Source organism: Lissotriton vulgaris, chromosome 9 (genome assembly GCF_964263255.1).
Source record: "Lissotriton vulgaris chromosome 9, aLisVul1.2, whole genome shotgun sequence".
NCBI lineage: Eukaryota > Metazoa > Chordata > Amphibia > Caudata > Salamandridae > Lissotriton > Lissotriton vulgaris.
In genome coordinates, this window is record NC_141697.1 from 325,876,958 (window position 1) to 325,890,910 (window position 13,953).

General features: G+C 42.9%; 1 protein-coding gene across 1 annotated transcript in view; it reads right to left on the reverse strand.

The window, feature by feature from the left end:
• The window catches only part of EML5 (EMAP like 5), a 1,453,541-nt gene that overhangs the window by 716,125 nt on the left and 723,463 nt on the right, over window positions 1-13,953 (reverse strand). Inside the window, exon 14 of the mRNA XM_086936634.1 lies at window positions 12,614-12,800. Within this exon, the coding sequence (XP_086792760.1) occupies window positions 12,614-12,800 (187 nt within the window). The remainder of the gene's footprint in view (window positions 1-12,613; window positions 12,801-13,953) is intronic.

A 13,953-nucleotide genomic window follows, 5' to 3' on the forward strand; every position in this document is an offset into this window, starting at 1 on the left:
CATAACCCAAAACTATATCTGAACCCTTAAAATAACCAAACACCCCACAACATAAACATGTACCCCTATACCCATACTTACCTTATCCAAACATTTAAAAAAAACATGCTTTTACCATTCATGCATTTACAACGAATTTTGTTGTAAATGTATGCATGGTAAAAGCATATAAAATGCAATGCCATGCGTTGTAATGGCATTGCGGAGTCATGGTACTTTCGTAATGAAAGTATGCGGAGTGATGGTATGCGGAAAGAAAGTTGAGGAATAATGGGTGTTTACCCTCCCCGGGTAGGTACATTGGTGGCACGGCGGCCTACATCTCCAGCAACATACTCATTTTTTCACCACCGATTTGAAAAATGCACAGGTCTCTCTCATTGATGGCCAGCACCAACATACACTTTTAGACACACCTCCCGCCACAAATTCTAGAATTGCGAACTTTAGAGCTGGGGAGCTACGTTCGAATCTCAGCATCAGCTTAACATCCTGTGATTCCAGGCAAATCGCTTTGTCTCCCTGTGCCTACCACAAATGAATGTGTTCTTCTGTAATGTAAATTGTGCTCATGCCATGTTGTCGAATTTGCGCTATATAATATTGCAAGGAAAAATAAAGTAGGGAAACTCGAGTTCACACACTACTGAACGCGCACTCTTAAGTGCATCAGCAGTGCACTGTGAATCGGAGCGTTTCACAGGCCTGTCACAGATAAGAAATGCTGTCAAAACGAAATCCTACAAAACAATATACTACTGGCCGGCAGCAATTCATACCCGGACAACGTCGGGACAGGCTGCTAGTATCTTAGTAAAGTGGGGACCAAAGAGCCACCACCTGGACATTTAAGGTGCTTATTGGTATTATTCTATAGAAAATCCTTTTTTACATTTTGAGAATAGCTTTTATCTTTTTGGGGAAATGCGATGTGAATGACTAGAGCTGTTAGTTATGTGAAGACACTCATCTATGCCTTCAATTTGAAACATGTCCACAATAATTCGTTATATTAAATATATAGTACAATGTGCACAATATAATCACACCTAATGCCATAGAAAGCGAATTAAAAACATTTGGGTTCTGTGTAAAAACCAATTAGCGAGATTCATAAGTTTAATATGAAAAAGTGCAGAACTATGTTTTGTTAGAAAGGGGTCACTGCAATCTGACCGAAAATGGATGTTTTACTTCAAGACAGACCTATGAGTGCATATGAAAATGACACAAACCCTGAAGGCATTCTGATAAAGGTTAACTTACCTAGCCAAGGATAAACTCTTAGTTGCTTCAATAATCCATAAAAGGGCACAGTTCCACTGTGTACTAAGCAAATCGGTGATTTGAGGTACAGGTCTCATACTCGTACATGGGTGAGCAGAATAGATTAAATAATTTCACAATATGTAGTAACACATTTACAGTCTAATCAAGTGCTCTCTACAACCTGGTGGATCATTTTAAATTTGAGGTGCTGTTCGATGGGTGGAGGATGCAGCACATTTTCTACATAGCTGCAAGGTGGTCGGCCTTCCAGACTCAAAAAGAGACCCTTATTCTAATTAGATTTTGTTTGGTTATGATTTACACACTGCAAGAGTGCAATATTAACCACTACCTTACAATGTGCAGATACATTTGATAAACATGTTCTTTACGGGAATGTCAGTAAATAATGAACCCTGCTGTTTTTCACCCCTGAGTCGCTTGCTTTCTTCTGTCACAGGCTGTAGAAGAGCTCCCACAAGGAGAAAATGGCAAACCTGAAATCCTGTGTTTACAAAAAAAACTCTATAAAAGAAGTGATTAGCCATCATTGGGACTCAAATGTCGCTCAAGGCTGTGGTTTTGGACTCAAGGGTTGTGACCTCCGATTATTGCCAACTGCCTTTACTAAGGTAACAATATAGGTTTAGCTGTATATTTTCCATATGTTGTGAAAACCTGCAGACTTGTGGTATTATTCTAGAATAGGTTTTCTGTATTGTTATTGATGCTTTATTTAATACTGCCATGCAAAGGCCACGTGGCAAACCGAATTCTTAATGCTAGCACTGTGCCTCGGATATGCAATTCTCACAATTTATTATGCCAAACTTTTTGGCAAAAAAGTCCTACCTGACGACATATTTATTTTTACTTATACAGGCTTTTGCCACAATTATAAAAAGCCCATACTTTAGCTTGGACCTACAGAGGAGAATCATTATCCTGGGCCACAGTCGGAAGAATGAGAGCAAGATATGATTCCTCTGCCCATCGACATGTACTTGGGACAAAGGTGCATACCTTATACAACATGCAGCATGGGCTTAGTAACTTTTTCACACACCAGCAGAACATTATATAGGATTCTCTTGACTTCGACTGTTATTTTTGTATCAAGTCCCTTTTATTAAAGTTTTGAAAGACGTCCGAAAGCTTAGAATATTAACACACTGATGGATCGCAACAAGTAATCTACAGGCATATAAACTGTCCAAAAAAGCCATCAGTATCTCTTCTTATAAAAAAAATAAATGCTTTCCCCTTCCCTCCGTCTTCCTGTAAACTGTCTTAATAGAAGGCCATAGCCCATCAATGTCTCTGCAGCTAACGTATATCACCACTTTGTGCTGCACCTAGTAAGAGGTTATACAAGAATGTAATACGCTCTTTAGCATTTCCTGGTTCCCTTACACATTTCTCATTTAGGAGAAGTTCTTTGGTGGTGTCTGCTTGATTTGGGGGGCAATATGTACTGAAGCCCACGTCTCAGCGTGGTAGCTATCAAGGAAGGCGCCTTACATGATATAGCAGAGGTAGTAGCCTTAGCCCTGACAAAATGGACTCTCAGACCTTTCCAGAGGCTGCTTTTCAGTCAGCCAATACCAGATCTTAATGCAAAGGACAATCTACCTCGAACTTTTCCTCTTCTGCACAACCTACTCATTCTTCATCCAGAGAACCCCACAAAAAGGTGATCATCCAATTGATGGCCCTTGATATGAACAATGTAAAAGCTCAAAGCCCTTTTAGGGTCCAGCCAATGGAGCCTCTCTTCCTCTTTCCTGGAGTGAAGGGGAGCAAAGAACTCCAGTATAGAGTGACCAATGGCCCAACATGGAACAAGGTCATGACTGTTGGCAGTCTGAGTGTACTACACCAACTTGTCTGAGGATAAAAGCAGTGTGGAGCGGTTGCGCTAAAAGTGTCTGAAGTTCACTCACATAACGAGCTGACATATTCACAATGAGGAAGACAGTCTTTAAAGACAGGATACCGTGCTAGCTGCTATGCATTGGCTCAAAGGGCATACACATGAGAAATGTCAAGACCAAGTAAAGGTCCCACTGTGGCATCTCAAGTGGTTTGGGAGGGAACATTTGCATCAAACCTTTCATGAATCTAAACACAACAAGTGATTGATTAGAAAGAGAACAACAGTGGAGGATTCCCAACAGAACAGCACCTAGTCAAATATTCTCCAAAAATTATTTTAGGCCCACACTTTAGTACATGGGACAGTCTGTGTGCACGCTTCAAAAACACCCACCGTTACAGTGTTGGTTCAAAACATGAACTGTGAAACGATTTGAAAAAGGTCAAGGTGCACCACTTCAATGTTTTCAGAGACTGTTAACTTTGATAAGGTCAACAGAAATAATCACATCAGCTATTACTTGTGTTCTTTGAAAGTTCTTTTATTCGATTCAGTTGAAAGTGTAAGGTATATACAGTAACTACAGCCGACGCGTTTCGTCCTCTTGGGAATTCTTCAGGGCAAAAATAGTCATAAAGGTAATGTTCTTGGATCTTCTCCCGTGGTTAATGGATGCGTGAGTATGTCCGTGACGTTCTATTATGGTACAAGTGGCATCCTGTTTAACAAACAAATCTCCGTGGAGGATTCTGTTCTGGCAGAACCGTTCTTGTTAATAGGCGGTGTGTGTCTATTTGTAGTCAAGTTCAGCCAAAACACTCACGAAATGAGAGGTATTTCAATATTGTGCGTACAAGCCTCCTATTATTATTTTCTTGTTGTGGGGGAAATATATAATGATCCTCCCGCTTGGGCACTCTTAATAAAGTGAGCTATAGCATCCCCTGGTTCCTAAATCAGCGTGCAATACGACGTCCTCCTCCGTCAGGTACCGGAGATTTGTTTGTTAAACAGGATCCTGTTCACAACAAGAAAATAATAATAGGAGGCTTGTACGCACAATATTGAAATACCTCTCATTTCGTGAGTGTTTTGGCTGAACTTGACTACAAATAGACACACACCGCCTATTAACAAGAACGGTTCTGCCAGAACAGAATCCTCCACGGAGATTTGTTTGTTAAACAGGATGCCACTTGTACCATAATAGAACGTCACGGACATACTCACGCATCCATTAACCACGGGAGAAGATCCAAGAACATTACCTTTATGACTATTTTTGCCCTGAAGAATTCCCAAGAGGACGAAACGCAAACGAAACGCGTCGGCTGTAGTTACTGTATATACCTTACACTTTCAACTGAATCGAATAAAAGAACTTTCAAAGAACACAAGTAATAGCTGATGTGATTATTTCTGTTGACCTTATCAAAGTTAACAGTCTCTGAAAACATTGAAGTGGTGCACCTTGACCTTTTTCAAATCACAACAAGTGATTGACTGTTGGTCTTAAAAACGTAGAAAGCCTGAAAGAGCTAACCAATAACAGTCAACAGTGACCACTGCAAGGCCTTGCTCGGGCAATCATAAAACAAACAAAATGACGTCCAATGGCTTTGCCTTAAAGGGGTCATTCTTGCAAATGGTATACTTGGCCTTTAATTTGACCCAGCGCATGTCATAAATGGATTTTGTGGAAGTGCTCCTGATGGCAAGGATGACATCAATACCTTCAGGCAGCAGACTAAAGTCAGTTGCCACTGCTCAAGCAACAAAAGACACACAATGTAATGCATGCTCCCCAGATTCAGATGGAGGAGCCTGCCCTGCTGCTGAACCAGTAGGTCCTCATGAAGTGGCAGCCTGAACTGAGGACACTTGCTCATATCCAGAAGTTCTGGGTACCACACTCTATTGGCCCCGGCCATTCCTGATCGTTTTCAGAACTTGGTGCAGGAGAGGCAGGAACGAGAAGGATTATAGTAGTCCTGTGTTCCAATATAGCTGGGACATGTATCCTACAGAGAGCATTTTGGTGTACCCTATGTCTTCTTGTAGAAACACCAACACACAAAACTCGACAATCGGTATTTGACGTTGGTGAAATGATCTACCCACGGTTCCCCACTCCATCTGAAGATGCCCTGCACCACCCCGGTATGTAGACATCACTAGTGATCTGCCAGATACTGCCTTCTCAATCTGATCACTCTGGCATTTAGGGGCCCTGCTAGGTTTTTGTGATCAGGAAAATACTTCAGATCTCCCAAAGAGGACCTCCCAAGCCCAACAGGGACACACCCATCACCACCATCAGCTCTGGACAAGAAAGAGACAGGGTCCTGCAGCAGGTCCAATTATATTGGAGCAGCTACCACAGCAACTCCACAATTTTCATATATTCACAAGTTTGAATTAGAATAGTAACCAGCTTGTAACATTTATATAAGCGGGAATCAGGATGACCTTTATTGAAAGAGGTTTTGGAGGGCGGCCTATCCCACTGCTGTGTTGACTTATGTGTTCACATTGAGCTGGTAGCGCTTTGTGAACAAATGGTTGCTCCTCACAATAGCTGTACAGCAGATGTCTTGCAAGGGTACACTAGCATAGAATGCACCAGTTGTAGCCACGTGTCGGGAGCTTGCAAACCCATCTCCGACTCATCACGTGACTTTGCATCATCGTCGGTCACACTGTGCTGGGAGTATGGTAGAAGCGGTAGGTTACAAGCAATTGCAGGAGACACCAATGTCCAAGCACACACCAAGGTTCAGCAAGGAAGTGTGCTGTACCAGTTTATGTTGGGGCTTGATGTACAGTGGTAAGAGCAGGACTTGTCAAACTCTGCCTCTTGTTAAGGCCTCAGTGACCATTTTGAGAGCGGGTGTGGCCAGGGAGTTTAATCCAGCAGGCGGGGCCCAAGAGCTGAGTCAGGCGGGTGTGGCCTCAGACTATTTAAAGAAGCTCACATGCACTCCGGCTGCCGATTATTGAGCTTTTGGACCTGGCAGTTGCATCAGACTCCTTTGGATTTAAAGGGCGAAGACTTCTCACTAAAAGACTCTGAGAAAAAGGTGCTTGGGAAAAAATCCCCAACAATAGCTTGACTGTTGATTTAGCCTAAAAGGTGGACAAGACTTGAGTGAAAGCCTGTATGGATTGGATTGTCTCAAACTTTCAATAATTTATTATATGCTGTAAAAAAGTTGATCCAATGAAGGAAACTTCAAAATAAAACTGATAACTTATGATTCAAGAACAAATAAAAACTGTTAACTAAGACTTTGTAAAATGACAAATTTCCAAATTTGTCACAGCTGTCTGATGCAAGAGTTAAAATATTTAGCACTTGAGAATCCCACTCCCCTGGATCTAAGGGAGTGAATAACTGATAATTCAGAATCAGATTTAGCTTGAAGGGACTAGGTGTTGCACCTCTTTAAGAAGGCCATTATGTTGTGTTAGATTGTTGAATTACCACTGTCTGTTGTATGTATATTGAAATTCTGGGTTTAACAGTTATTTGTTTCTTTTGCCGACCAATAGTTGTGGTAAAGGAATTTCTTTAAAAAGCACTTCCACAATATCACATTGAGTGAGTTTAAAGTTAGTTTTCGGCTGTTGACAATCTTGGGTCAGCAATTCAGGAAGGAGAACCTTTTTGTATATGGGTGGCGAGCGATTGCATACTGCTCCCACATGCTTCTGGTGGACTGCACCCTCACTCTTTCCTTGAGCAGACGCTTGGCTTTGGTGTTGCAGGACGTGGTGCAGGCTGAGAGCCAATGTGCTTTCACTTTTCGACAAGGGTTGACCCCTTCTTGGCTGGTCAAAACACACAGTACATGGCAGAATTCTTGGCCCTCCTCTGTGCAGCTTGCATAATAACCAAATCTGCTCGAGGGTGGCCAATAAGGCATATGGGGGAATTTTTATGGGCCTTATATTTTTTGTTGAGCTTAGGGTCAACAGCGGGAATGGATGCTGGGGTCTTTTAGTTTGAGCACTTCCTGCCACAAGAAATCTACAATGGGGAAAGCCTGAGTGGTGCGCTGTGTCCCGGGTTTGTAGTCATACAGAAAGCACTCTATCCGCTTAGCTGGCACAGGGAAGCCTTCTCTAGAAAGTCATGGAAACTGCCACTATACCCAGACCGCAAATCAGCTCCTGGCGGGGTCGGAGATGGTAGCATTGGAGCAATATAATTGTCCCATTCACCAGGAGTATCGGGATCTGTATGGAGCTCACCCTCCTCTAATTGCTGATCATCACTGTCATGTAGGTTATCCGGAATGTAAATAATTGGAGGTATTAGCTTTTCATTTATCTGTCTTGGCGTGCTTTGTGGAGCAGAAGCTATGACTGGTTACTTCACGGGAACGCATTGGCCGTTGAGCAGAGCTGGCATCCGGGAAGCGTGTATAATAGTCATTCAACATGTATTTGGGGGCTTTCCCTTGCCTCATATATATCCCTACCTCGAGACCCATACTATAGTCCATCCCCTTTCTCGATGCCCCGATGGACGGAGGTAAGTCTGCCTTCCACACTTTGGCTATGTCCCTTTTCACCAATGTGAACCCCAGGAACAGCAACTGTCGTTTATATCTATTCCCCCATGCCCTCTGTGCTATGAAGAAGGATCAGCTTGGGATCAAGTGGAATAACTCAGGAGAGGACCTCCCCGAGTCAAGATGTCACCCCTCACCAAAAAAGAGTCAACGCCATACAGCTTCACACTGTGTGAAGAAAGGTACCATCGTCTGCTTTACAGCGGAAGCACATGGGGGAGTCGATCATACCCATGCGCCATTTGTGATGTCTCTTGTAGTAAGCTCTAAGTAGATATTTTAGTTGAATCAAGCGGAGGTTGGCTGATATCGCCGCTGCTTGAGAAACCCCCAGAGCCTCGCACCAATCATCATCATCTAGTGTGTCAATGTCTGCTTCCCTTGCCGCCCTGAGTGAAGGTAATGTGTTTAAGCTGTTTGTGATTATGGACTGATATATCTTTGTGATCTTGTGAGCGCCCAGGTCTCCCAGGAGGAGCATGCCCTCTAGTGGACTAAACTCTGGTAGTCCTATGAGGTCCCGTAGAAATGGGGGAAGAGTGTGATGGAATTGCAGGTACTGATAGAATTGGCTGCTGTGTAGTTGATATTCGCTTTGCATCTCCTGAAATGATTTCAACACTGAGCCCCACATAAAATCTCAGAGCGTGGAGATTCCCATTTCTGGAAGCCTTCTAGCCGAGTCACCTGTTTTAGTACACTGCCTTGCCACAGAAACATCCACTTTGTCAATTTCCACCACCACCACATCTTCCGGAGGAAGCATCTCCATAAGTCTATACCTACCTGTGAACCGGTGGAAGGGACCCTACCCTTTTCCCACTATACAGGAAGTCCAGCAGGGAGGCAGTACCCATCACCCATCTCTCAACCACATATGCCAGATCTCCTTGAGGAATGCCAAAAGAACAACTGATGGACAGAATGCAGAACAATGTCATACATTCACTCCAGTACAGAGATCTGGGCCTCAATCCATTGTTTTTTGCTCACCATGCCATTCCAGTTTGGACCCAGCCATATGCAAATCAGTCCTGACCCTGCGCTCCATGAGGACAATCTAGCCAGAACTGCCTGCCTGGACTGGAAACAAGCATCCTAAGTGAAAAACCATGTACGGTTCCTTAGAACAGAGCTCTTGTATAAGGAGCCGGAAAGAACTACTGACCTGTCACCCCTGAGGCATCATGGGAAGCTGGGGGTCATGGCTGCCTTAAAGGAATGGTGCCAGTTTTTATGTTTACAGTTGCTTTCATATTCTTAGCTAGTGTTTTTTCAATGCAACCTATAGGCTAATAATGACTGCTGTTTTGCAGATTGAGTTTTTTTTGGGGGGGTGGGGGGGTCCCTTATTATGGTTTCCCTATGCAATTATAACTGATCTGTAGTCTGTAAGCGCTTTGTACAATGCAAATGGAACTTCAAGCATCTCTTTACATCTAGGGCATGTAGAGTTCTTTCCGCAGGTGTCTGTGGATTCAGGAAAAATGTCTTAAGTACAATAAGTTAATTGAGATGCCAATCTGTTGGAACTTTAGATATGAACTTGGGATTAGTTCTGAGAATGATAGTATTATTCTCAAATTGTAAGAGAGGTTCCTTTATTGTGAGCGCCTGGAGGTCACTCTTCTGGCAGAAATCAGAGATAAAGTAAGGCAACTTTCCATGTTAAGAATTTGAGCTGTGACCTGTGAATAGGCTCAAAGGGCTCCTTCATTAACTGACAGTTCTGTGTTAAATTGCCAGGTTGGTGGAGTCGACTTTATTGGAGGGAACACTCTGAATAAACATTTTAAAAATGTGTTATTAGTCTGTTGGCAGTGTCAGCTCTGGCTCTTGCAAGGATATCCCTGCAATCCTCTGGGTTATCTAAATGTTGAATTTCATGATATTAAGGATCCAGGCTGATAAGTGCAGAGAAGTCGGGTTCGGATGAAGGACCTGCTTGCGGCTCATTGACAGCATATCCTTCTAGGGCTCAGCAGACTGGGATTCTCCTCTGATAGCAGAAGTTCCCTGGACTAGTGTTGCCTGGGCCACCATGGAGCAATCACTACTATGTGGCACGCTTCTCTCCTCATCTTTGTGAGGAGTCTGGGAATGAGAGGGATCGGGGGAAAGCGATTGCAAAGATCCCGGACCATCTGATCGAAAACGCAGTCACCCATAAATCTTCTTGAGGGTCCCAGCTTTTCTAAAAACCATCATTTCCGGCTCTCTTGAGTTCCAAAGGGATCTAGCTCTGGCTTGCCCCATTGTTGAAAGATTGCATTCAGAATGGATTGATTTAATATACATTCAAGGCAGCTCTGAGTCATTCTGCTTAGAATGACTTCAATTTGTTGGTAACTCCTGGCAAATGTTCCACCCAGTGTTACTTGATGTGCTAAGGCCCATCTCCATATATCTTGCGCCTCCTGTGGAAGAATTTGCGATCTTGTGTCTCCTTGTTTGTTCAGATAGTTCTTACTTGTTGTGTTGTCTGTTTGTATCAACACTAAAGATCCTTTTATTCTTGGCACAAAAGCTTGGAGGGCAAGTGAAATGGCTCTGAGTTCCAGAAAGTTTATGTGGAATGGAATGGAATGGAATAAGACTTATATTGCGCAAACTCAGCCTGGGGGGCATCAAGGCGCATAACTACACGGAGATAGGGACAAGAAGGCAGATAAGACAGGAGGCAGGTTTAGTAGGCCTGAGAAAAAAGCCAGGTCTTCAAATGCTTCCGGAAAATCGACAGGGAGGGTTGGCTAGACAGTTCAGGAGGGAGACTATTCCATAGTTTCCGGACGATGGTGGAAATACAGGATGTACATCTTTGATTGAGCCAGGGTCCATTTCCCATTAATTTGGGCATCCTGCAAATGTCCCCATAGCCTTCTAGAGGAGGGTCTGTTGTAATTATATATTCGGGGATCTGAGAGAAGAATGTGAGCCCTCATGAGAGATTGTCGGAGTTTATCCACCAAGGAGGAGCTGTTAGCATGAATGGCGTGAGTTTGATGCAGTCGTCGAGTGAACCAATTGTCTGCACCCATTGTGTGTCTAATCCCTCCTGAAACGGTCTCTTCCATAGATGGCCACAAGGTACTACTAAAATGGACGATGACATCATGCCGAGAAGTGATTTGAGAAAGCGAACCAAAACAGTCTTTCTTTTTGATAAATTCTGTGCCAACGCTATAAGTTTCTTTTGTCTTGCAATGTATCGAGGATTGCTCCTAGGAAATTTATCTTCAGTGAGTAACAAAGGAAAGACTTTTGTCAATTGATTGTTATGTTAGGCCCAAAGAATAGAATGTATGCAAACAGGTTAATGTATCCTTTGACTCCTGATGAGCATATGATGCCTTCATGAGCCAGTCGTCGAAATACGGGGAAACCGGAAGCCATTTTTGCCTTAAGTAGGCTGCCACTGGCATGAGACTCTACGTAAAAATTTGGGAAGCAGACCTGAGACCAATAGGAGTACTTTGAATTGGGAGTGAGTGCTGGCTACCGTGAATCTAAGAAATTTGCGAAACTTTGAATGGATAGGGATATGGAAATAGGCATCCTGTAAATCTAGGCCTGTCAAGAAATCTCTGTGATTGAGGAGGTGCAGGATTTCTTGAAGGGTGATCATACGGAAAGATTGCTTTTGAAGGTATCTGAGGTCTAGAAAGGAGTACTATTCTCCTGATTGCTTCATGACCAGGAAAAACGATGATAGAAGCCCATTTCTATTTGAGAGTGTCGGACCTTTTTTCTATGGCACCCTTGATTAGCATTGCCATCTTTTCCTTCCGGAGAAGATGAAGATGAGATGGAGGCACTCGTTTTGGTGTTGTGGTAGGCACCTGCACTTTTTATTATGAGTGTGTGGGTCAGTGTGTTGTCCTTGCAAGGATATATATGTTGGCTGTAGAAGAAAGTGTGAGAGTTTGTTGTGTTTGTCTCCTGCTTAGTTTCAGTAGTGTGATTTGTACGTCTGGGAACATTGTCTATGAATGTTGCTGTGAGGACAAGTTTAGTGTTGGAGTTCGATCAAGGGACCTTTGAGTTAAGGTAATGTATGGTTGAACTTTGTTTTTGTTTTGTTTTGCCCCTTGAATGTGTAAACTTAAGGAGGACAAGGAAACATTTTGTCGGAGGAAGCCCTGCGGTTCCAAGCCCTCACTGTCATGTTACTGAAGGTCTATGAATACATGCTCTGCATGCACAGATGTTGTATGGTGTCATTGTGAGTGTGCAGATTTATGTTCAGGGCCTCATGTCCTAGGAGATCGCAAGACTTGCACTTCTTGGACCTTTGTGTAGTGGTAGCTACAACCTAGTTGACATCTTGTTTCTTTGTTTTACATGAGGTGTGGGGAGCCTCATATTTTGACCCATTGCAGAGTATTTATGACTGCAATTCGTTGTCTTTCTGCGCCGCATGTGTATTGGAAGGCTTAACACACTGCTGGGTGAATGTGTATATTAGGATGTTGGAGATTGAGTAATTATGAATGATTTTCCCTGCACTTCACATTCCATTGAATGGCTGCACTTTGTTTTGTTGTTTGTAAGAAAGGGAGGTGTGTATTATCATGTATGTTCCAATTGCCTGTATGTCTGAAGGGGTGTTGAAATACTTTGAGTGAATGATGTAACAGAAAGGACTGAAAGCTGGGATATAGAGACAGTTGGAGGCAAAATGGAGTGCTGGTGGCATCTATATGCTGTTACTCTAACCTAAGAGCCCAACATCGAACAACACACTTACCTTGTTCTTGAACGGGTCAAGAAACTTCTACAATGACCTTGACCTCCAACTAAAATATCAAGTCTCTAAACATGGTCTCTAAATTTACATCACTGTCTCTACAGTTCCACCAATCTCCAGAGGTTCACGTCTACAGCCACCTACCTGTCCTGTTGCCACATAATCTTTCAACGGGTGTATTGCCAGGCAGAGAATGTCGTCATCATGTCCCAGATAGAACCTCTGCGTGTTCTGCTGCCGGTTGTAGACCACGCCCACTGCCGCCACATGGTACACAATCTCCCCCGTCTGGGTATAGAAGAGATTACTCCTACAGTCGTAGCCTCGGTACCTGCAACAAGACGAATGCACAGCATGTAAAATGATGTGTGGTATCATGGCAAGACGCCAACTGGATAATAACTGCTATCAAGCGAGCCAAATTAGGCAATGATTCACTCTGCTAAGCAAGCCTTGGGAACACATTCCCGGCACTCTAACTATTAATGCACTTCATTTATCTGACCTGTCACGCGCTAGATTTCTCACAAACATATTTTTCTTTAGTTTCCATAGTTATATCTGAAATGCGTTTTCTTATTTAAAACATATTTTCCCTCAGCGGAATCCAATTTTCTTATGTTGCAAAATGTACGACAATATGAAAATGGCAATTGTACCATGCTTTATAAAGTTTACAGGTCTGTGTGTTTTGTTTCACATAGTTGTATGAGGTCCATCAAGGTTTTCAAAATATGCAGTAAAATGGAGCGATCCTCATTTCAGAATATTGAGTTGCGCAATTTTCATCGCTGGGACAAGGATTACACCAGGTTTTGCTGTTCCATAAATATATGTTCACAGTGGTGTAGGCAGGATTTCTTGAGGGTAGTTATAAGCAGAGCACGAGTCCTTCTAAGCTAAGGAAGTTAAGGGTGGGTCAGGTGGAACGCTAGTTGTGGATGAGGTAGGTGAGCTTCATTCATACTCTAATAAAAAGGACACTCAAATGGTTAATTTTTAAAGCACTTATTGGTTAATGTTCCTTTTCCAGCGAAAATCGTTTTACCTTTAGTAGGCATGTATGGCGGGTTGTTGTTTTCTAAATAAGATACATTGAAGATATTAAAAAAATTGACTAAATGGTTCTGCCCACGCACACACGCACGCACACACAAGCCCACGCACACACACACACGTGTTACGTTTCATTGATGCTTTGCTAATCAGTTCAAACGGAGCTCTAATTGGAGCTGACAGAACTATGCCAAGATCTCAGGATAAAGATGATGATTTAGTCACTGGTGGAAAAGTGTGGAAAATTCCTGGTCTCCTCGTAGATTGTCAGCCTGATTGTAACACCTTTGCTTATCAGATTGTGATGGGGAAGGATGAAAACAAGTTACTTACCTGTAACTTTGGTTCCCCAGTATTGGTAACTTTCATAGATTCCCATGCTTTGTATCATTCCCCGTCGTCGGACTGGGAGTCTTGGTAATAAAAAA